This window comes from Astatotilapia calliptera, chromosome 5 (genome assembly GCF_900246225.1).
Source record: "Astatotilapia calliptera chromosome 5, fAstCal1.2, whole genome shotgun sequence".
In the NCBI taxonomy this organism is placed as follows: Eukaryota; Metazoa; Chordata; class Actinopteri; order Cichliformes; family Cichlidae; genus Astatotilapia; species Astatotilapia calliptera.
This window is the reverse complement of record NC_039306.1, coordinates 34385097-34408357: the sequence shown is the minus strand read 5'-3', so window position 1 is coordinate 34408357 and position 23261 is coordinate 34385097. Positions and strand designations below refer to the sequence as shown.

Genomic DNA, 23261 nt, shown 5'->3' with positions numbered 1-23261 from the left:
AATTGGTCCAGCCCAGAGTTGATTAACCAGTTGTCCAGTCCACCACCTTTCATTGTTCATACCGTTACAAACAACATTGCCCCATAAAAACGAAAAATCACCGGTGGGCTGATGGCCAGTCCAGCTGTGTGAGGTTGTATTGTACTAGTCGGTCGATGTTTGACATCAGTCGTCTTCCTGGACTGGTTTTATTTATGTGTCAAAATTCAAGTTCATTAATGTACAAACTTTATTTATAGAATTTAAACACTCAGAAAGACAAAGTCAAGAGTAAAAAAAACAAAAACACCCGACAGATTAGTAAATACAGGTTTTCAAAAAAAAAAAAAAAAAAAAAAAAAGGGAAAAAAAGAGAGAGATTAGAAGTTTGCAGACATCTTGGTTAGACTGAGTTTCAGGTCCATGGTGTGCATCTCAATCCTCTTGTGGAGCTCATCCATGGATGTGGACAGTGTGTCATAGAGGGCCTGGACACAGAAGGGGATCGTGTTACTCTCAAACTATGAATGAACAGCGAGCAGACGGGAGCTACCTGTACCTGAGCCTTCTCTGTCTCTTTGCTGCACACGTCTCTCAGGCTCTTAATGCTGGTCTTCAGCTTCTGCGTCTCAGCGGAGATCTCTTGGATTTTGTCAGCCATGTCCTCACGCTTCTGGTGGATTTGGTCACACTGCCTGCAGAAAAGTTAAGTTTGGTTTTTAATATGTCAGTTTATCACATTTAAGTCTTTCGGAAATACAACGCTCTTGTGAATCTACCGCATCAGGAATCTTGCAGTTTATTAACTCCACTAAAGTTAATACCCCAACACTTCCTGAACGTGCTGCTCCTTCATCTCTCTCTTCTTCTGCCTGCGGATGTTCTGTTTGCACTCCTTATCCTGCTTCATGCCCAAAGCTCGCTTCAGCTGGCCTTCCTCCATGCACAGGTTCTTCAGCTCCTTCTGCTTCTTCTCATACTGAGCCATCAACTCCTGGTGCTACTCATTCACACAAACCACATGGATACACAAATCAATGATCAACTGCACTGATGAGTTTGAACTATAAACACAAGAATTTTATTTTATTTTTTTAAAAGCTAAATGACTTTATCTCCTATAATATAATAATATAGTGGTATATAAGGACTATATAGTGGTATATATAGCCCTTTGGCTGTGTCACATCAGCTCAGGTCAGAGAAGATTGAAAAGAGTCAAAAGCAAGTACAAATATGATTTTGGGCCTCAGTGCAGCTCAATCGTTCATCCTCTCTTTTGAAAAAAGCTGTATTAGTTCCTCTGTTTTATCCCTCACAAACAGCAGATGGATGGCGCTTCTGTGCTCATTGTCAGAAAATGCACAACTACAGGGCACTTGGGTAAGTACCAAAGTAACAAAGTGTCTTCATATTACTTTGACTTTCAATTTGTTTAAAGCAAAAACAATTTACTCAAGCATTGCAGCTCGGCAGCTTGTTACTGGATTAACAGGCTGATTGTTTTTGTGCTGCTTTCTTTTAATGAACTTCTGACAAGAAGAGAACTTCCCGTCAGTCACAGCTGGGCCGACAAGTTCTTCAAATCTCAATCCCCAAACGTTTAAGTGTGTATACAACTACTTACCGTCTCCATGCTGATAATAAATATGTCTGATATTAAATTAAATAGAATATACTGCAACAGTGCAGTGTATAAAAAAAAAAAAAAAGCTCATAGGCAGTGAGCAAAAGCTTCAGGAATAGAAAAGAAAATATCAAACAGACATTACATAATTTTCTTCCAGGTGTCCCACTCTGTACATCCGGTCTATGTGTGTATAGATAAAGAAGAGAGCAGCTGCTCTGACATTGTACCTCTTCCAGCCGCTGCTTGGTGTTGCTCATGCTGCTCTCCAGGTCCTGCAGAAGGCTGCACATCTGCTGGATCTCAGCCTCGGTGTGAGTCACACCCTGCACCATGTTCTGGAGCTCCACCACACGCTCGTCTGTTTCTTCCTGAAAACAGCCATCATACACGTGGATCACAAACACATCAACTCAACGCAGCAGCTTTTGGAGTCAAAGACGTTTTCCACTCACAATGGAGTTCTTCATGTTCTTCACATTCTCCCTCATCTTCTCCATCTGGCTCTTTAGCTCCTCTGGAGACTCCACGATCTGAGACTTCAGTTTGCTGATGTCTTCCTTCAGGTTGCTGACATCTAGCTTCACCTGGGCCTGATGCACAAAAACTCGCACTTATATTTGCCAGTCAAAACTCCGAGTGCACACAGACAACAGTGTAAAGTGCTCGGGCAGCTTACCAGTTTCTGGGTCTTCTCTGCTATCGTAGCTTTCCACTCTGTGATGCTGTCGTTTTTGGCATTCTGAAAATAAAAGTGTTTTGTTTTTTTATTTACTGATGGCACACACAATACCTTTTACTACACTGAGCATGCTTCATCACCCCCTACCACTTCCTGGTATTCATGCATGGTGGTGGCCTGTAGCTCAGAGAGAGCAGCTGCCAGCTCATCAGCCTCAGCTTGTTGCTCTGGTGGGATGGTCCTGAGTAAGGACAAGACAAAGTGCAGTGCTTAGCCTGCATAACTGTTCATTTACTCATAAGAGACAATTGATAGATTATTAGTTAATCATTCTGTTGCTTTAAATAATTAAAAAAAAGAAAAAAAAAAAAAAAAAGGGTCATACATTGTGCATTCCCAGACAGTGAGATCGGGAAATAACATGTCTAGTGATGCGCGAATCATGAACGAATCGTTCAATAATACTCGAGAATCACTTTACTGACTCATGAATCATGATTCACAAGCCCAACTGACTCACTGACTCATCCCTGTTGCTGTTAGCAGCAATGTGTCTAGCCTATAATTAAAATTGTGGAGAAAAACACAACATCCAGTATCGTAACAAAAAAATTTCTGCTCTGAACTGGAAGAAAAAACCCTGAGTAGAAGCTCACATCAAGAAAATAGCTCCTCGGTTCACAGTAGCATCGCTCTGCTAACATGCTAACAGCACATTTGAGCTCCTCACCCCCTCCCTTCCTGTGCTGAATCGTAAGCGTATCACTCAGGACTCGCTCACCCCCTCCCTTCCTGTGCTGAATCATAGACTGAATGGTTGTATCCCAATTCAGGGTCTGCAGCCTTAAAGTACACAGCCTTAACGGTCCACAAGGGCCGCGTACTCAAAGACCGCTAAGGCCGGAAGTGCGAGGCTTGTGAAATGGGAAGGTCTAGCCTCCGTTGCGCTGCCAAGGTTGCCTAGCAACCATGATACTAACAGCTGGAAACGTTTCATACAGCTTTGTTTGACAGAAATGAAGGAGAAAATGTTTTGTTCATTTGTTTGTTTGTTTCTAAGATAAAGGTCAGCTATTGAACGGCGTATATTTTAAAGTAAAGGCTTTAAAACCAAATTAGTACAAACGTCACTAATGTCACATAACTTTGCCAACATGTGGCCAACAGTAATGTTTTAATGTTGTTCGTTATTAAACATTTGCACATAAATAAGTGCCATAATAGTCAGTACTTAAAGTTTACTCTTCGGGCACCCCTCATCCGCCGTTTTTTTTCGGCAAAATTATCCACACCCAACGCATTGTGCATAATGCATTCTGGGATATGTTGGGCCATGAGGTCTACACCGCCACATCCTTAAAATTCAGGGAAATGAAGGACGCATTTGAGGGCCGCATTTTGAGCAACCTTCGAATTGGGACAGCCTTCGTTGCGTCGCTGTGACGTAATCGGCCTTAAAATGCGGCCTTTAAGGCTGCAGACCCTGAATTGGGATACAGCCAATGAATCACTCACTCACTCACCCCCTCCCGCCTGGCTCACAGCTTCTTCTTCTTCTTGGTTGGCAACCAATGTTAAGGCACATTACTGCCCCCTGGCTCACAGCTCAGTGGACATTTAGATGAGAAAATATATATTTAACACATTTAAGGAAAATAGTAATAAAATATAAAATAAAATAAATGTTTATTAAGCAATTTTGATAGGAAATTGCTTAATTTTAAAATGTTTCTGCTCTTTTTTGCTGTTTAGTTGTTTTCTTTTAGAATCATTCATCTTAGCAGTAGGATTTACATGAAAAGAGAAACAAATTAAGTTTGAGCGAAAATGTACATTTTTTTGCACTCTCTGGTCGACTGACTCAGTGAATCAAATGACTCATTAAAACTCGATTCAGTAAAAAGAATCAAATTTACCATCACTACATATGTCATTACTTTTCCATGTAGAAGCTCAGCCACATAAACTGTGTGGGAGATTCCTGTTGGACAGGGACCCATTTTAACACAGGGATCACCTTGTGTTGAAATGTAAGGGATCCCCTTACCTTAAATATCTGCCTATAGTGGCACACAGGGATCAGAGTTATCTTTTCTTGTGAGTGAGACAAACAAAAATTCAGTCTGTAGTTTCTCATTTTGAGCCTAAGCAAAAGGAAAGAGTTCTGATTAAGCAGACAGCCTTGGATTAGCTCTTCTTTCTGGAAAAATTAGCAGCTGTCTCCACTAATGAGCATAAAAATGTTATTAAATGGTTGTGGCCTGGATTGTTTCAGGGATGGCATGTTTTTCCAGCCATACACCAAACAACACCGACAAAAGTCACAGAATCGTTCCTCCACTTACGTCAGCATCTCAATCTTCTTCTCTGCCTCCCTGATGCCTTTAGTATAAGCCTGCAGTCTGTCCATGTCTGCCCGCTGAAAACACACAGAGCAACAGTATTACTGCGAGGCTAACAAACACATTGGAATGGTATATAAAATAATAATCCAACGTACTGAACCTTATTCTACTCTCATGATTAAAAGTGATTTGCAACATGTCGTCTAAAGTCTTAGTAAACGGGTACAGTTATGCACATCGGAGTCATTTATGAGAACAAAATGTTCATCCTTTATTTTACTCCCCATTCCACACAATTCTCTATGTTCCCCAAGAAAACATACAAATTTAGTCTGCTTCTCCAAGACGACCTCCATCCTCTGCTTTCTGAAGTGGAGAAAGTTCATGATGGCGCTCAGAATGGTTAGAGTCCTCTGTTTTTCTGGAGAAATCAGGCCAAGATTATCATCAAAGAAAATTGTACATTAAACACAATCTCTAAATTTGAATATTTGGGAGATCTAGACTGCTGATAAAAAAATAAAAAACAAAAAGACATTTGAATGTATGAGGGGTATTTTATGCAAGATACAAACCACAAACTATTGAATGAAATCAGTGAGACTTACTTGGAGCCAGCAGATCATTGAGTGAAAAATCATACACCAAACACATAGGCAGAAACTGCCGCCTAGAAAGAAACGATAAACACACAAAAAACATTTCACAGTTGTAAACTAAGATTAGACAAAACCAGCAGTGTACGCTACACTTTGTTCCCTCATACATGCAAAAATATCTACAGTTTGAACCTCTCTGCTTTATTTCAGGGTGCAGCACAATCATTTATTTCTCCATTTTACTTCACTATAGTGTTGGTGTGCATTTATTATTATTCAATTATAGTTTTGCATCATTTAAGTTCCCAAAAAAGTTCCATGTGAACAAAATATGGGTTTATGAGAGTTGCAGATTCATTCCTTCTGTTTTTATCTACATTTTATACAGCTTCCCACCTTCTACTGAGTTGGACTTGTAATAGAAATATTGATATTTGGCCCCAGTGAACTGATAATAATGTAATAGGAGGAAGTCATATGATATAGCAGGGGTGCCCAATCCCGGTCCTCGAGAGCCTGCAGCTTTTAGATGCATCCTTGTTCCCACACACCTGAATCAAATGAATGGCTTGTTATCAGGCCTTTGCCAAACATGATGGCATGCTGAAGAGGTAATCAAACCATTTGATTCAGCTGTGTTGGAGTAGGGATGCATCTAAAAGCTGCAGGATAGTAGCTCTCGAGGACTGGGATTGGGCAGCCCTGTGATATAGCATAGCCTAGCCAGGGCCTAACTGCCTACAGCAGGGGTGTCGAACTCCAGGCCTCGAGGGCCGGTGTCCTGCAGGTTTTAGATATCACCGTGGGTCAACACACCTGAATGAAATGATTAGTTCATTACCAGGCTTCTGGAGAACTTCAAGACATGTTGAGGAGGTCATTTAAATCAGCTGTGTTGGATCAAGGACACATCTAAAACCTGCAGGATACCGGCCCTCGAGGCCTGGAGTTCGACACCTGTGGCCTACAGGATCACACTGTGTCATCAGTCTCAATAACTGTGTTGAATAATCAAGGTTACTGTCACTCATCACAGTCATCGTGATTGGAATTTCTGCTATAACCAAGCAGCCTGATATCCCAGACAGAAAATGGGTAAACTCACATGCGTGTGTAGACACTCATGATAGCAGTTGCCCCTTCGTGATAGGCTGGATACTGAATGTTCTCCAGAAGCGGAACCTGTGGAAAACAAATTACAAATCCAGACCACAGACAAAAGAAACATCAGCTGCAAACTGAACATGTTGCATTTGCTCTCACATCAGAAATTGACATTCATACACTCAAAAGGTTCTATAATGTTTCTGTCTTCATAGCATTTTCACTGCTATGAAGACAGATCACACATATCAATTCAACTACAGGCACTGCAGACATAAAGGCTTGGATGCTGTGTGTCATATTTGAACACGTTCCTTCACTGTGAACTAAAATACAAGCTTGCAAAAAGGTCACAGATCTGCAGAAAAGACATCATCATCATCATCAAGCCAACTAAGAGAAGGAACATTCACTGTCTGAGCATTTTAGAGCAGAAGCAGAATTTGATATTTAACACTCACCATGGAGTGACACTCAGGCCTGAAACGATACAGGAGATGCAGCACTCTCATGTATAAGGTCTGAACTGCTTCTGGCTGTAAGAGAGGAAAGTGCTCTGTTAATGATCTTTTTCTCATCCTTTATCATATTCGACACTATGTTTCCACCTGAATCTCAGGGTACTAAAAGACAAACAGACTGAGGCTTACATTCACTCTTCAGTGTCCAAGAGTGCAAGAAGAGGTCCTCCTGCTACCCCTGAAATCTTGTCTCTCTTTGAGACATGACTTCAGTTTAAGAAACAAAGGGCAAAGTTTGTTCTGTGCAGAAGTAATAACCTGGGGTCAGGGCTCTGAATAAAGAGTATTTTCATTATTTGACTTCTTTGTAAATGTGACTGTGACCAGAATAGTTTACTGTTTTACAAATTTGGTTAGAGGGGTCGATTGCGCTCATTTTTTTTTTCTAAATTCTTTGAATGATTCAAAATGCAAAATAATCCTTATTTATCTTATACTGGACCTTGCTGAAGTCCCTCAATTTATATTCTATCTGAAACAAGCTAGTTTGACTTCCCCTACTTTAAGCCAATCTTCTTTTGATTGGATGTCCCTCATAAACAGGCCTGAGTAACTGAGATGACCATATTAGTGCTGTCTACTCTCAGTGAGCTTTTGACTCACAGAAATTAGTTGTTCACATACCTCAATATCAAATCCTGGCCATGTTTAATGTGAGCAGATAAGAATGAAACAGTATCCAAGGTGTGACCAAAAAGGTGTGAGCTGTTTTCAGCTGAAGCAGCCCATTTCCAAAACCGCACATCAGGTAAGGAGTAAGACCAGAAGAAAGACTGTCTTTCTTCCCTTCTCTCCAGCTCGTATGTATGGGGTTATATCAACAATGTGTATTCTACAAAGTGAGAGGTTACGTGGAAATAACGAGAAATGTGGCGTTTCCAATTCAGTAAAAGCATAGTAATTTTTTGTGCCAATACCCACCACACTGGACCAAGTACAAGAGGACATGAAAAGACTTTCACTGTAAGACCTCAAATGAGCTGGCACCACTTACAGTGGGGCAAAAAAGTATTTAGTCAGCCACCGATTGTGCAAGTTCCCCCACCTAAAATGATGACAGAGGTCAGTAATTTGCACCAGAGGTACACTTCAACTGTGAGAGACAGAATGTGAAAGAAAAATCCATGAATCCACATGGTAGGATTTGTAAAGAATTTATTCGTAAATCAGGGTGGAAAATAAGTATTTGGTCAACAACAAAAATACAACTCAATACTTTGTAACATAACCTTTGTTGGCAATAACAGAGGTCAAACATTTACTATAGGTCTTTACCAGGTTTGCACACACAGTAGCTGGTATTTTGGCCCATTCCTCCATGCAGATCTTCTCGAGAGCAGTGATGTTTTGGAGCTGTCGCAGAGCAACACGGACTTTCAACTCCCGCCACAGATTTTCTATGGGGTTGAGGTCTGGAGACTGGCTAGGCCACTCCAGGACTTTCAAATGCTTCTTACGGAGCCACTCCTTTGTTGCCCGGGCGGTGTGTTTTGGATCATTGTCATGTTGGAAGACCCAGCCTCGTTTCATCTTCAAAGTTCTCACTGATGGAAGGAGGTTTTGGCTCAAAATCTCACGATACATGGCCCCATTCATTCTGTCCTTAACACGGATCAGTCGTCCTGTCCCCTTGGCAGAAAAACAGCCCCATAGCATGATGTTTCCACCCCCATGCTTCACAGTAGGTATGGTGTTCTTGGGATGCAACTCAGTATTCTTCTTCCTCCAAACACGACGAGTTGAGTTTATACCAAAAAGTTCTACTTTGGTTTCATCTGACCACATGACATTCTCCCAATCCTCTGCTGTATCATCCATGTGCTCTCTGGCAAACTTCAGACGGGCCTGGACATGCACTGGCTTCAGCAGCGGAACACGTCTGGCACTGCGGGATTTGATTCCCTGCCGTTGTAGTGTGTTACTGATGGTGACCTTTGTTACTTTGGTCCCAGCTCTCTGCAGGTCATTCACCAGGTCCCCCCGTGTGGTTCTGGGATCTTTGCTCACCGTTCTCATGATCATTTTGACCCCACGGGATGAGATCTTGCGTGGAGCCCCAGATCGAGGGAGATTATCAGTGGTCTTGTATGTCTTCCATTTTCTGATGATTGCTCCCACAGTTGATTTTTCACACCAAGCTGCTTGCCTATTGTAGATTCACTCTTCCCAGTCTGGTGCAGGTCTACAATACTTTTCCTGGTGTCCTTCGAAAGCTCTTTGGTCTTGGCCATGGCGGAGTCTGACTGTTTGAGGCTGTGGACAGGTGTCTTTTATACAGATGATGAGGTCAAACAGGTCCCATTCATACAGGTAATGAGTGGGGGACAGAAAAGCGTCTTACAGAAGACGTTACAGGTCTGTGAGAGCCAGAGATTTTCCTTGTTTGAGGTGACCAAATACTTATTTTCCACCCTAATTTACGAATAAATTCTTTACAAATCCTACCATGTGGATTCATGGATTTTTTTTTCACATTCTGTCTCTCACAGTTGAAGTGTACCTCTGGTGCAAATTACTGACCTCTGTCATCATTTTAAGTGGGGGAACTTGCACAATCGGTGGCTGACTAAATACTTTTTTGCCCCACTGTAAATCAGTTCAGATGTTCAGCAGGAGATGATCTTGAATATGAGACCACACCTAATAAAACAATAATGAACACCCGATTCTTTACTAGAATCAGTTTAAATGATCAATTGCAAAATCTGTTAAATCAGCAACTGTTTCCAGATGATTCATGTAGAAAATAAACAATTCAAAACCCAGTTGTATTCTTTTGGCTGTTATATATTTTACTGTATTTAGATCGCCTGTTTGCTGAACATTGAAATTGTGGGCAGTTCACTCATCATAATGACCTCAGCTCTATCCACCTTCGTTTCTATGGACAAAGAAAAAGAGTATTTTTTTCTGAACAAGACTTTTAATGCACAGTGAGTTATCAGGATCCCCCCAAGAACTTAGTGAGGAAACTTTAATACTTGAACAACTCGTCTTTAACATTACAATATTAACATTTTCTAATAATGATTTATCTATGTAACACAAAACAGCATAATGCAGTTAACTCAGCTCCACTTTTACATTCAAAAATAGTATATTATGCTACCATAAGCACAATATAATATTCTCAAGAGATGTGTAAGAAAACAAACTGTCATGTCTCTGCATCACGTCAGCATGTCAATTGTGAAATCAAACTAAAGACCTTTTAAGACTTTTCCAAGGAGATTCTTCAAAATTATCCTCTGTGTTTCTCCCTTTTTATTTGCATTTATCCACGACAAATTAATTAACTGCGTGAAACTGTAAAGACACACACACACACACACACACACACACACACACACACACACACACACACACACACACACACACACACACACACACACACACACACACACACACACACACACACACACACACACACACGAAAAATAAATAAGGGACACCTCGTGGCCAGGGCCGGGCAACCCAGTTCACCCTTCCCAGTGTGGTGAATTTTCTAGCTCTTTTTTTGTGTGTGAAATTATTTTTTAACCATTTGACTTGAACTTGATTTAAGCAGATGCATATTCTTTGTGATATGACCATATGGGAAACAAATGATCATTTAGCCATTTATTTTTAGCTCAAAATGACAACATTAACACAGTAAAACAGGTCTCTTTCTTAAACAGAAGCCTGTCATGCTTAACTTTTGAGAATATAAGTAAATCTTTCTTTAAAAGAACTTTGTCCTGCTTAACTTAAAATAATATAAATTAATAGAAAACAATAGAAAAATATTCTTGTAACAGTGCACATTTAGTACAATTGGCTTCAGTTGAGGTATTATTTCAGCTTTTCTAAAGCTAATCAGCTGCTCCTGTTTGTAAACCCACTTGTTCCCATGATTACGCATCTTAACTCATCATCATTATTAAAATATGTATTACTTTTATGTATTAGTGATCTATTTGTTGTAATCATCTATCCTTGCAGTTGGTTATTACACAAAATAAATTATATTATCACACTTCTGACCACATAGCGCTGATATTCACTGCACATGCCCATATTAACCTTAACCAGAGGGTTTAAAAAGGCAAACCAGTGTTTACATACCATATCTGCTTCTGCCGTGGCCTGGTGGACAAAAAATTGGTTAAGGGTTCCCCGAGCTTTCACGCCCCTCATGTTCTTCATGTGCCCACCACTAGAAGCATGCCTATGGAAAAAGTGCACCGGCACACAGTGCAGTGCGCTTTATAGGTGTTATCGTGCATTTTCCCAGCCAGGTGTTTTCCTTTTCCCATTCCTCCTTGTGCTTTTGCAGCCTTTTTTTCTTTCTCTGAAGGGAACAAACATTGCTGCTCTAATGCTGGGCTCACACTGTGCGATTTTTGGCCCATTTTGAGACGATTTTTGAGTCGTGCGACCGATTTCGTGATCGGCCCGATTTTGGCCTTCATCGTGCATCGTTTAGTATACGTGGGGTAACTGCTCACGCGCAAACACGTAAACGTCGGTGAAAAAGATGGAGCAGCATGGCTGTGCAGCGTGTGATCTGGACACAAGCGATGGAGGCACAACTTGTAGAACTTTGGAAAGCTCATCCGAGCCTTTTCGATGTGGCCTCACAAAATTATCACGACCACAACAACCGTGAAAATAGTTGGATTTACATTGCTGCTCAATCACAGCTGCCTGATTAATGTTTTTCATTAACAATTTAGCAAAGTTGATGGTGGTGGCGGTGTGCGTGTCTGTGTGCGGCGATACTGATCCGATACCGATACTCTGTACAAAAAAGTGTGAGACCCTGCATCGTGACCTACCAACTTCTAACCCCTGCGAGTCAATCGTGTAGTTTGAGCAGGAGCTGAATAACGTGACTGAAAAAAATAAATAAATAAATAAATAAAATAAAATCGCACAGTGTTTGCCCAGCTTTAGGTGTACTGTCGTCCGAGACTTGCACCGCAGTGTCGGCGTTTGTTTCCCTGTTGGCCATGCTTCTTGTTGTGGTCATCTGTTGTCTTCCGGTATTTTCTCCGTAAGCGACCTTTCCTCGACCAATGAGATGAGCGGTAATCTGAATTGTCATACTCGAATTGTCATAAGTGTGCTGTCAGCTCATTGGTCACAAAGCAGGAGAGGGGCTGGGAATTATGTTTTCAAACAAAGCGTTAATTCCATAAACATTTATAGACTACTTTTGATTCTCACTGTATTACGGGTAGTGATGTGCGATACAACTGATTTCCTTTCCGATCCGATACCAAGTAAAATTCAGGGTGGTATCGGCGATACTGATCCGATACCGATACTCTGTACAAAAACTTAATGTTTCATTGCATTTCATAATACAATATATAATTGTATTATGTAATTGTAATAATAACATAACCATATTGCTTCATAATGATTAGAGGACATCAGACAACTTGTTTTTATTGCTTAATAATGCAGAATAATCATATAGAAATAAAATAAAAAAACTGATGTTGTGCGCTATTTGAGCACATTGCCTGCCTGCAGCACTAAAGGACTCTGCGAGAGACATCTGTCTCGCCCTAGCAGCACCTGTCCCTGTCCTCCTCTTCTGTTCGCCTCAACATAAGCTTATCATATTCTGTGATATGATTTACTCCGAGGTGTTTGACGAGGTCAGTGGTGTTGCCACAACAACGTGTCCACACAGGACTCTGTTTGCGCTCAGCCATTGTTGTGAGTGTGAATGCCAGGGGCTGCAACACATTTATACAGTCGTATTCCGCATATGACTATGAAAGGCGTAAGAGGAAGTAGTTCCTTCCAAATTAGACGATCCGAATTGTATAGTTTCTTTCCACTGCGTTCATTTTAATGGAAAAACTACAAATTTACCCCAGAGTACTAAAATATCGATATAATATGAGAATTGATTCTAGAACATAAATTGCTGGTATCGAAGAATCGATATTTCAGTATCGATCCGCACACCACTAATTACGGGACAAAGTGTGTCCCTTATTAGCTCAATACTGGACGTGTACTTTTGTTTCTAAATACGGGACGATTCCGTTTGTTAAGGGACGGTTGGCAACCCTAAATGGAACATACATATTAATTTGGCCCGTAATACCAAATCTAAAATCAAATGACAATGAGCCTTTCCAGCTCATTATGTAATTTGCCTTTCCGGGCTTTACCTTTTTTCTAAACCGCGGAACATTTTGTAGGTAGAATCTGTAACACCGAGCGGACCTTACCTTTGGATGAGGAGTCAAGTCGCTCTTTGTAAAGTGTTTTGCTTCTTGACCAGTGAGAACTTCAGTTCGATAAAAGTTGACTATCGCATCCGCTGAGTATACAGGAAAAGTGTTTTCAGCCATTGTCGCAAATAAATTGGAAAAATAAAGCGAATGCAAAGAACTGAAAACGTCAACTGTAGCCAAGGATAAAACTGGCGCCTTCCTTATTTATTTTCAGTCGGGAGATCTGATTGGTTATCGTCACTTCTTCTGTTGTGAGTAAAATATTACTTTATGTACTGGCGCCATCTAGCGCTTAAACCAAGTGACTGTTTTGATTCGGGTGACAATTAAGAAAATTAAACAGTAGCAAATTTACAACTATAATAATAATGATAATAATGATAATAATAATAATAACAATGATATAACAACAACAACAACAACAACAATAATAATAATAATAATAATAATAATTATTATTATTATTATTATTTTATGAGTATTTATATGATGAGTTCCTTCAGAAAAATACAACAACAAAAAACAAACAAAGATACAAACAAGAACCCTGTAGTTAAGATGTTGTCAATGTGGTGGCGAGACTAAAATTTAAAAGTTTCCCTCGCTGTTTTATGCTCGGGTTTTTCATATGAAAAATGAAATCTCACTTTATTACACAGAATCATGACATGTTATATTTTTTAATGAGGACCATGCTGTTTCCTGAGCTTCTGACGCACTTCTGACTTTCAAGGAACTGAGGCACTGAGCTTAGTTGACCGGGATTCTACATTCAGTGGCTGTGTCCTAATTCAAGGGTAGGAAATTCAGGGGTAGGGTGGATCCTTCGAAGCATGCTACCCCTGAATTTGGACACAGCCACTCGCTCTTTAGAGATATGCCTTGGTTTTAAAAAATTTTTTCTTTGGATATATCCTCCAAAGCAACAGGGGGCGGTAAATTTAGCACTGCAAGTATTAAATGTGCGCGTGACACAATACGGAAACGGCAACTATCAACAGTGGATGCTGTATGTTTGCGAAGCCTGGTTTCTTTAATTCTCAAAGACAACTTTGCTAGCAGCGGATTTCAGTAACAGTTCCTGAAATGATAACTTGCAAGCCGATAAAGTTTTGGATTTGAGAGACAATGGCGGCGAACTGGGCCGAGAGGATTTCTGCTTTCTCCCGCAGACCGTCCGGCTTCCTCTCCGGGACCACCGCGGAGGCTTTCCTGGCGGAGTTGCTCCGCGAGCTCCGCGATGACAGAGCCACTTACAGCGTTAAGGTAAATATAGTGAACAGAAAGCGTCGGTATTGTGTCAGCTGGCAAACATGTACAGTGCAGTGTGTCATATTCATTGTCTGTTCCCTTATTTCGCTCTGGAACGTGTGTACCTTAGCCACTGACACTAAATTAGCCTTGTTTGACTCTCTACATTCGCAAGACAGCAACGAGCAAGCTGTGTTGTTTGGTAGCTATGGGATACGGAGAAGTTTGAAAATGTAAAGCAGTAACATATATGTGACTGTACTTACAGACTTGCTGTTTTTTTTAAGGATTTGTGGCAGTAACCTGGCGGAAGGCCAGGCAAGCTAATGTTTTTGTGTGCAGTGTTCTTATCTTCTATGTGTTTCCCACTCGCAGATCCTCCTGCTATCGCCGCTGTGTGAGCACCCCACCCTGCTGTGTTGTTCGGACTCTGTGGGTGAGGAGACAGCCCTGGAGCTCATGTCAGTATTCGCCCAGTGTCCTCCTAAGTCTGTCCAGTTTCGTTGTCACCTCCTCCTGGCTCTCACCTCCGTCCTCATCTGCACTTCCTGTGTGAAGAGCCACTCCCGTGCATCTCTAGACTTTCTGGATGTGCTCCTTCAAATAGCCCAGGACACCAGCGACATCCATACGGATGGCAGCCAGCGTCCTCTTCGGGCAATAGCCTGCGAGTGCCTGCGGGAACTGGAGGCCTGCTGCCCCGGCCTCCTCTCCCAGCGCCTTGAGCTCTTGGGTGGACTCTGGCAGCAGGAAACATCGAGGCTCCACCAGGCTTACGCGGAGCTTTACACTCTGGTGTTAAGAAATGCCATCTATCAGCTCACCCAGGAAACAGGAGCTGGTGCTGAGCACCTTAAAGCCCTTCTGGGAGGGAACACATCAGCTGCATGGGAAGCAGACCAGGAGTCAGGCCTGGCAAGCAGCAAGGACTCAGCCATACTGTCTTCTCTCATCCTGGGACCCATGGGTACAGTACCAACTCTGCACACCGGCCCTGACTGTAAGGAGCTGCGATCAGTCCTCTCCACCCTCCTGGATGAGTCCTACCTGCTCACTCCTCTGTGTCAGGCTACACTATTACATAGACTGACAGAGGTGGTTGCCATGGTGCCTGGAGTCCCTCCAGCTATATTCAGGACTCACCTGCTGCGGCTCCTGGGCACCAGTGAGGTTTGTGTTACATGGAATGAATTGAAGGGGGAGGGGAATCAGTAAAGGATGAAGTGCTGTGATTCCTTAAAGCAGGAAATTAGTTGGCGTTTTTGCACTTCTAGTTCCTTGTTTATAATCTGACTGGGTTTTTGGTTAGATGGCTGAAAGTGTGTGGTTAAGTCTTTCAGCATTTGCATGTCTTGTTCTACAAGATAAAATATGTTGGTGTCTGTCCTCAACTTTGAAGGTACCGTCAGTCAATTTTAAAGTTATTTAATAGGGGGAAAAAAAGAATATTATACTCATCAATATATATATTGATTAGTGTGTAATTACATCTTCCAACAATTTGATGAGGAAACCACCCTGATCCCACGCCATATTTTGAATAAATCAAGTTTTGCCTGTTTGCCTAGAGACCAGTCACATACGTAAGACGTCAAAGGCAGAGGAGAAGAGAAGTAGTAGTTGTTTGCATGTTGTGGAGGAACATTTCAATTTATTCCTGCACCTTCAGACTCATTATATGAAGCGCCTTACATGTTTTATCGTCAGAGAAGCGGTCCCCTCCAGCAAAGACACAGAAAACGCAACACAAAGCGACAAAACCACCACTATCATAATGAAACGACACCCTCTTTCTCCTCGCCTCGAGCCTCATGTTCTGAATTGAAGTCATTTACATTTTATGACCTAATTTATTTCCAAGTGTTACTATTCATATATGTTAATATATAGTGTATACAAAAATGTGCTTTTTACACAAACACCACATAACGCCAGCCTGTCGTGGCCGTTATAGGACACAGCTTATATTTCATGGTTTTGATCTCTCTTGACTAAAACGTGTTCTACAGCAGCCACCGTAATGAGATTACATACTTGAATTAAAGGTTAAGAAAACAGAACTGAGGTGCGTGGAATATCCACAGGCCCCGTTGTGTGGAGTAATGGGCTATTGTTAAAAGAAGACATTTTTCTGTTTCAGTCTGATCGTTTCAATTCAAAACACGATTTATTCTAAAAACTTGTTATTGATTACTGCCAAATATGTGTTTTCTGTTTTTCTTTTTAATAAAACAAATTGTCTTTCCCTTTGGTAAGTTTTGGGATGTGATCAGTCTGATTGTTTTGGTGTTTTTCATGCCGTCAGGTGAGCCTCCTTCATGCCACTCTGCTGCTGAAGTGTGCCTTCACAGACAGCCTGTTCAGCTCTGAAGACGAAGCCTTCATCCTCAAACGGCTAGTGGTGCTCTCCCAGCACCTGCTCCTGAGCACGCCTGAGAAACTCTTCTACATGGACTGCATCCTGCACTTCCCGGAGAACCGGCCCATCAGCTGCGGCGACGGTGACGAGACCCTCCCCGTGCTCCTCACGCCGCAGCTCGCTTCAGCTCTGGTCCCCACCGTGTTTAATGACAGCGCCACCCTGCTCGCCCGGTTCAACATGCTATCCCTGGTGTACCTGGAGGAGGGGGAGGAAGGCCAGGGAGGCCAGGGGCTGGCCTACCTCTACGAGCACCTGAGCTCGCTGCTGAGCATGGTGGAGAACGGGTGCGGCAGAGAGCTCGTCGTCACCTTCTTCAGAGCGGCCTTCCTTTTCCTGTATTATTTCTGCCACGTGGAGCGTTACTCCAACGACCTGACCAAGCAGCTGTGTCAGCTCTACCTCAACCACACCAAGCTGGCTCCACATTTCATCAACCTGGCTGACCAGACCCAGGACAGACTGTCTGAGTCCAGCTGGTCTGTGGGGCTCCTCAAAGCTCTGCAGAGGGTCATTACTGAGGCACCGCTAACCCAGCTCACCTCACACGACCTCAGCCGGCACCTCAAGATGCTGGCCCGAGTGGCGGAGGAAGGAGAGATCATCCAGCAAAGCACCCTCACCTTCCTCTCCAGCATCATCACTCCCTCGTCATCCTCGTTGTGCACAGGTGGTGATTGGCGTCTGGGAAACGAAATCCTCAGGGTCTGCCGCCATCTGCTCGTCCACCCAAGTCTGGACTCGCTGCTGACTCCTCTGGCTGACGTCCTGCAGCTCCTCGTCTGCCACTACGCAGACATGGAGATCCAGGACCACGCCCGTCTCTACTACACCCTCCTGACCACGCTGTCAAGGGAGAAGCTGGCTGGGGTGTTGGCACAGGGCATGGAAGAGGGAGGGCGTCAGGACAAAAAGCAGTCACTGTCCTGCCTCATAGGTGAGGGGCTGACGAGCACACTGACCATCCAGCAGACAGAGAGAGCTGTATTCAGGCTGATCGAGGCCCCTCCTGAGCCACGAGCAGGAGACATAAATTCAAATGAAGTACAGAAAGGCCCGGAGGAGGCGAGCGCATCGATGGAGGCCTACAGAGATCAATTCAGTGACTCCAGCTTTGCTTCAGAGATCACCTTACAGTACCAGCTGGTCCACATCAACTCTCATGACTCTCACTTCGATCAACTCTTTAGCATCCGCCTTCACTTCAGCCTCACAGACCATCACTACGAGGAGCTGGGCGACATCAGCGTCCCATGTCTTCTCAGAGAGAGGCCGTCGGCCATAGTTCAGCTAACACTGAAGCCCAGGAAGCCTTACCCTACCAGCCTCCACGCCAGCGCCATCTTCACCTCTCCAGATGGCCATACATGGCACACCACCCTACCTGACATCCATGTGGCTTTCCAGCAAACTTTCCTGCCTCTGCCTGTCCCCTCAAACTGGGGACGAGGCGGCACACTGAGCGTGTTCGAGGGTTTGTGGGACGAAATCTGCTCAGAGAGCGGAGACAGTGCTATGAGCCTATTCTGCTGCCAGCTGAAGGAAGCAGCTCTAAATACACTGGTGGAAAAGCACTTCCTCCCCTTCCTCATATCAGACGCGTCACATAAAGAAGAATTCAAAGTGCTCTTCTTCCTCCCACCACGCTCTCACATCCTGCTGAAGGTAAGCTCAGAGGAGGACGCCGTGCACTTCAACATTGCCACGGATAACTGGGAGCTTCTGTCTCATATTAACTCTTACCTTCTAAAAATTACATCATTATAGGAAGACACGCTCAGCTGACTGTGATGGACAATATTTTAAAAATAGAAATGCACTTTTAACATCCATATTTTTCAAAGTAAGATGTAAATGGGACTGACTGGGGACAGTTGATTTAAAATGAAGAAATTGCACTTTGATTTTGTTGATATGCAATTAAACAAACATGAAATGACAGTTTATTTTCTGGAGACAAAAAATCTCATCTTTACACTTTTATTTTTAAGAAAAGCCAATTTATAACTTACGAGTGTGCAAACTCATCAATTAACCATTGTTGCCCTCACTTCTGTACCAGTAATGCAATTGTTTATATTAACAGTGGCCATATTTGACTACTGTACAGTGATGTTAAACAGTAAAGTAATCATTAGGAACATCCCGAACACTGTCATGTATTAACCATTGGTCTAAATATTGGTAGTGGTCTTCTCTCTTTTGGCTGAAAAGCTAGAAAAAATAAAGACACCGGAGAAACATGCTTCAACCACAAGTGTTGACATTGTAGTTTGTCCACTAGAGGGCACTGATGGAAATGCCACAGGGACGACAACCAGCTGACTCGTCCAGTCAGACCATAAACAAGTAAGTTGTCACATTATCCTAGTCCTCACTCATAAATAACTACACATAGCACATTTGGGAAATCTCTTGTGTGCATGAAAAAAAATATTGGCTTTTTTAAATCACCATATATCAATATTGTCTTACAGTTGGGCTTTAATCAAGAGCCCAAGTTTCAAGAATACAGCTGGATAAGGTGCCTTGTTTCACCACTAATGGTGCTAAAAAGCTAAACCTTTCGGAGTGGTTCAGTTTTTTCTTAAACTCTATGCTAACCTAGAATTCTGCTGAAAAATTGCAGACTGATGCTGTACTAACATGAGACGCAGAAGTACAATTCCTTTTGGTGAGAAAAGCTGGATGTCAGCTTCTTGTGTTTTTGGATGAGCTCTGTGGTGCAGCTTTATATCTGATCCTTGTGCTGAAGGTTGGTGGAATATTCTGCTACACGAGTTCTAATAAATGCTCTCATACAGTAAAAGTGTCCAGACACAGTCTATCAGAGATTTTCACTTTTAGAAAAGATTTGTGTGTGTGTACAAACATAAACTTAACAAGTTGTGTCCTTAAGGCAACATGAGAAAGTCGGTGAAGCTTTTGTGACTGACACGAGCAGTTCTGGAATCCTTTAAGACTAGCGTTAGCATCTGGCTCATGTCCTTGAAAAGCCCAGTGTGTACAAGTTGGAGCAGTCTGTTCTTTATTCAGTGAGGCCTCTGAAGTTGGGTCCTGCGTACGTAGGTAAGGCTGTCTGCTGGCTGACGAGTTTGTCCATGACGGCAAGCTCCGCGTCTCTCTTCTCCACCTCGTCGAAGGGGGTCCACGACATGTCGTGTTGAAGTTTGAATGCACCAAGAAATGGGTGAGGGGAGCTTGGACCCCATTCCTGTGGAGGAGAGGAGAGGACTGTCATAATAAATAGAATATGTTTTGAGATCAAAAATCCACCATGAAGGAAACTCTCTTCATTGTCCTTTAGTTTGCTAACGTTCAGCACATCAAAGTCTGCAATACCGACAGCTTTTCTTTATGTTTGTAAAACGATTTCACGTAAATACAAACTGCAGTCCAGTGAGGTGATGTAACAGAAAAGCTCTGATCACGGTTCTGTCAGATTCACTTTTTTTTTGTTTTAGTCCTGTTGTCATTTATTAGCCACATGCTGCTTTACACATAATGATTTCTAGTTTCGGGTTACAGTTTATTGGTGTAACGCTGGTATCAGATCAGTATTTGGTATGGACAGAAATCAGGAGCTAAGGAATCGAATAAGAAAGAAAAAGAGTAGCATTGGCGGTATCTCTAATTCAAACAAATAAAAAACGTAGGAGTTTTATCCAAATTGGATAAAATTCTAAAAAGCTTATCCTGCTACATTTTTTTTAACAAATGTTTTACATTTACAATTGAAAAGGTTAATCTTCTTAAAACCAGTTTGTGCTTCCAAAACCATCCACAGCTGCAGCGTAACCAGCCACATCCAACCTGAGCAACCTGATCATCTGATTTATCAGCTCCCTTCTGGCTGCACGACCTTTGAACACTAACACACAGACGTGCAGCGTCACGTTGAGTATTCACGTGTGTGATGTAACAGCTGCTGTACTGGAGTTTTGTAACTGCTGTCAGTCTGGGCTGACATAACATGAACAAGGCTGGTGCCTACCATAGGCGAGAGGATGGAGAAGTATTTCTGTCCCGATGGCCTCTGATAGAGGTAGTAGATGTTGCCTGGCTTTTTCACAATGTTACAGGCAGCGTGGTGCAGTTCAGAGTCTCTTTTGGCTTCTTCCAAAGCCTAGCAGAGAAGCAAAGATGTTGCCTTTAGATCAGAGCAACGTGACCATGCAGCTCATCCAGCGTGCACGGCTCTTACCTTCCTCGCCTGCTCCTGCAGGTATCTGATCTGGTCTGCAATGACTGTCAGTTTGTTGCAGGCATTGGCTTTTACAAACTCATCTCCCTGGGGGGGGGAACAAAACACATATTCAGATATAACACATATTCATTATGAGAATAACCTGAAAGTAAAAAATAACAAAAACTGAGTCCAATCCACACCTTCTGGACTTGCTCTGCAAGAGCAACCAGATTCATGGGGTCTCCAACTCTGTTGGTCTGGTAGGAACTAACCAGTTCCAGCCCACTGGGAGCACTGCTGCTCTCAACCAGAGTCACTGCAAAAAAATAAAAATAAAAATGAAAAACTAAATAGTAGATTGTTTCTTAAATATGGTGCTGCCTTCATGGCACATTTGAAAATCTGCTAAATAAAGAATTCATTGTTTTTTGTTTTGTTTTTTCCAGCATAGCTTACACACTTTAGGTAAACACATGTAGCCAATATATCTATTGTAAATTAGTATTTACTACCTAAACGTTTCATTCATATATATATATATATATATATATATATATATATATATATATATATATATATATATATATATATATGTGTGTGTGTGTGTGTGTGTGTGTGTGTGTGTGTGTGTGTGTGTGTGTGTGTGTCGGGGGAAACTTGGGCTTCAGTCTTACTGATATATCACATTTTCTCCTCCCTAATAATGATGACTGGTATTACAGAAGTTCATAGAAAAATAAAAATGATCAACATTTCAGAATTGCAGTACCTTTAAGATGAAACAACCTTTGTCTCAGCACATTTATTACAACTTTCTAACGTCTAAAGTTTTAAACTCCATGTAGAGACGGGGTTAACCTGCTGGGAGCAGCTTCTATACGAAAAGCTACAGGAGTCCTACCTCTGAACACTTCCTCACATGTGACACAATAATGTTATTAAAACACTAACACCAAATTATTTTACATGCACACGGTCCCCCGCCTCGCTGTTGGGCTCACGCAGCATTTCAGTAACCACGCAGACTGCACTGGTTACGCATGTAATGTAACTCTAGAAAATGCTAACCCACACGCTCAGCATGAACTTGAGTGTCTAGTTGCGAGTACAGTTCAGCTTTTACTTAAACAGAGGGTCAGCTCGTGTGACAGTGCGTACAGTCAGATAACCGAGAAAAAGGATTCACGTGAGATTTTTGATCAAGTAAGTGTGTACATGTGTTACCTGTTGTGGTTTTCTCGGGCTGGTTAGGCAGGCTGACCGTCCTGTCCATGTCGTCTTCCTTGAAGTTTTACTATAAACTCCTCTCTCGAGTAATATCAATAATCACAACCTATCTTTAGGCTGTCCACTTGCCTGTTTTGCAACCAACTCGTATTCAACTAAAAATACTGTAGGGATCACTGGGTCCTAATCTCCGCCCCGTTCTGCTCAAAATAGTTGTCCATATTTATGCCTTTTTAAAATACATTTAATTATGCAGTTAATTTTAGCTTACTAGTGATTATGAATTTGTTTTGTTTTATTATAATTATGTATTGGGATTAATAATGATATAAACTTTTATATTCTGTATTTCGTACTTCACTACATTTACGCTTGTTCTTTGAGGCTCTCAAATAGCAGGTCGACACGAGACAGAGCATTTAAACATGAAGATATGTCAATGTTAAGAAATATACGAAGTTGTATAATACACATAAAACGGAAGCTGTGCTCCACTTTTGACTGAGTCAGACTGCACTTAAAAGCTTCTAGCTAAAGCTCACATTAAAGCTGACACTTTCACTAAAAGATGTATTTTTATTGGTTTCGCTCGATCTTCCTCGCGCATACTACGTTTCCCATAATACATTGCGTGCTTAGTTTCATTTTTTTTGGTAAGTGAACAATTTTTTGGTAAGTTTTTTTCTATTGTGACAAAATTAAAATCCTCTGTTTTGTCTTTATTATTTTACTATTTGCGCAAAGTTATAAATAAACACAACAAAAATAAAATTACACATCGTCTGCAGGATTCGATGATATTCTTTGACCATCTTAAAGCGGTGGAACAGCGATCTTGATTAAATAGAAGAATGTTAAGCTTTACAATATACTGTGACACATTTCAGATGTACTGCCCATCATGCTGTTTGGGAATTCTCTTCCAACATCCAGCATCACAGCAGTACAACTTCATTAACAGCTTCAGTCAAACACGTTGAAAACTTTTAAAAAGTACATTTTTAGGCCATTGACGGGCTCTATCAGTGGCCTATAATACGAGTTTCTCCACAGACTTCAGGTTTCTTTGGGTGCCG

The 23261-nt window shown here is 42.0% G+C and overlaps 3 protein-coding genes across 3 annotated transcripts; 1 reads left to right on the top strand and 2 right to left on the bottom strand.

Annotated features, from left to right (window-relative positions):
• Positions 1 to 215: 215 nt before the first annotated feature.
• On the bottom strand, positions 216 to 13331 carry nuf2 (UF2 component of NDC80 kinetochore complex). The gene is made up of 13 exons (XM_026169037.1): positions 13094 to 13331; positions 6798 to 6872; positions 6338 to 6414; positions 5242 to 5303; positions 4957 to 5054; positions 4634 to 4707; positions 2436 to 2529; positions 2286 to 2348; positions 2062 to 2199; positions 1837 to 1977; positions 804 to 979; positions 539 to 674; positions 216 to 467 (listed from the first exon to the last, which is right to left on the bottom strand). Exons 1-13 carry the CDS (start codon positions 13214 to 13216, stop codon positions 360 to 362), a joined length of 1365 nt encoding a protein of 454 aa, XP_026024822.1. The 5' UTR covers positions 13217 to 13331; the 3' UTR covers positions 216 to 359.
• A 647-nt stretch (positions 13332 to 13978) lies between these two features.
• ap5b1 (adaptor related protein complex 5 subunit beta 1) lies at positions 13979 to 18715 on the top strand. The gene is made up of 3 exons (XM_026169034.1): positions 13979 to 14365; positions 14726 to 15520; positions 16656 to 18715. Exons 1-3 carry the CDS (start codon positions 14228 to 14230, stop codon positions 18534 to 18536), a joined length of 2814 nt encoding a protein of 937 aa, XP_026024819.1. The 5' UTR covers positions 13979 to 14227; the 3' UTR covers positions 18537 to 18715.
• A 20-nt stretch (positions 18716 to 18735) lies between these two features.
• c5h1orf50 (chromosome 5 C1orf50 homolog) lies at positions 18736 to 22395 on the bottom strand. The gene is made up of 5 exons (XM_026169036.1): positions 22183 to 22395; positions 21159 to 21274; positions 20974 to 21060; positions 20764 to 20895; positions 18736 to 19983 (listed from the first exon to the last, which is right to left on the bottom strand). The coding sequence occupies exons 1-5, from the start codon at positions 22229 to 22231 to the stop codon at positions 19798 to 19800; spliced, it is 570 nt and encodes a 189-aa protein (XP_026024821.1). The 5' UTR covers positions 22232 to 22395; the 3' UTR covers positions 18736 to 19797.
• Between the last annotated feature and the right edge of the window lie 866 nt (positions 22396 to 23261).

Excerpts from the sequence above, each read along its gene's own strand:
- c5h1orf50 (XM_026169036.1), bottom strand. The coding sequence starts at position 22,231 with ATGGACAGGACGGTCAGCCTGCCTAACCAGCCCGAGAAAACCACAACA. Across the intron at positions 20,896-20,973 it reads TGCAGGAGCAGGCGAGGAAG|GCTTTGGAAGAAGCCAAAAG; the intron begins GTAAGAGCCGTG and ends CTTCTCTGCTAG. Across the intron at positions 19,984-20,763 it reads TCTCCATCCTCTCGCCTATG|GAATGGGGTCCAAGCTCCCC; the intron begins GTAGGCACCAGC and ends TCTCCTCCACAG.
- nuf2 (XM_026169037.1), bottom strand. The coding sequence starts at position 13,216 with ATGGCTGAAAACACTTTTCCTGTATACTCAGCGGATGCGATAGTCAAC. Across the intron at positions 5,304-6,337 it reads ATGAGTGTCTACACACGCAT|GCGGCAGTTTCTGCCTATGT; the intron begins GTGAGTTTACCC and ends GTTTCTTTCTAG. Across the intron at positions 675-803 it reads CACGTTCAGGAAGTGTTGGG|GCAGTGTGACCAAATCCACC; the intron begins GTATTAACTTTA and ends ACTTTTCTGCAG.
- ap5b1 (XM_026169034.1), top strand. The coding sequence starts at position 14,228 with ATGGCGGCGAACTGGGCCGAGAGGATTTCTGCTTTCTCCCGCAGACCG. Across the intron at positions 14,366-14,725 it reads GAGCCACTTACAGCGTTAAG|ATCCTCCTGCTATCGCCGCT; the intron begins GTAAATATAGTG and ends TCCCACTCGCAG. Across the intron at positions 15,521-16,655 it reads GGCTCCTGGGCACCAGTGAG|GTGAGCCTCCTTCATGCCAC; the intron begins GTTTGTGTTACA and ends TCATGCCGTCAG.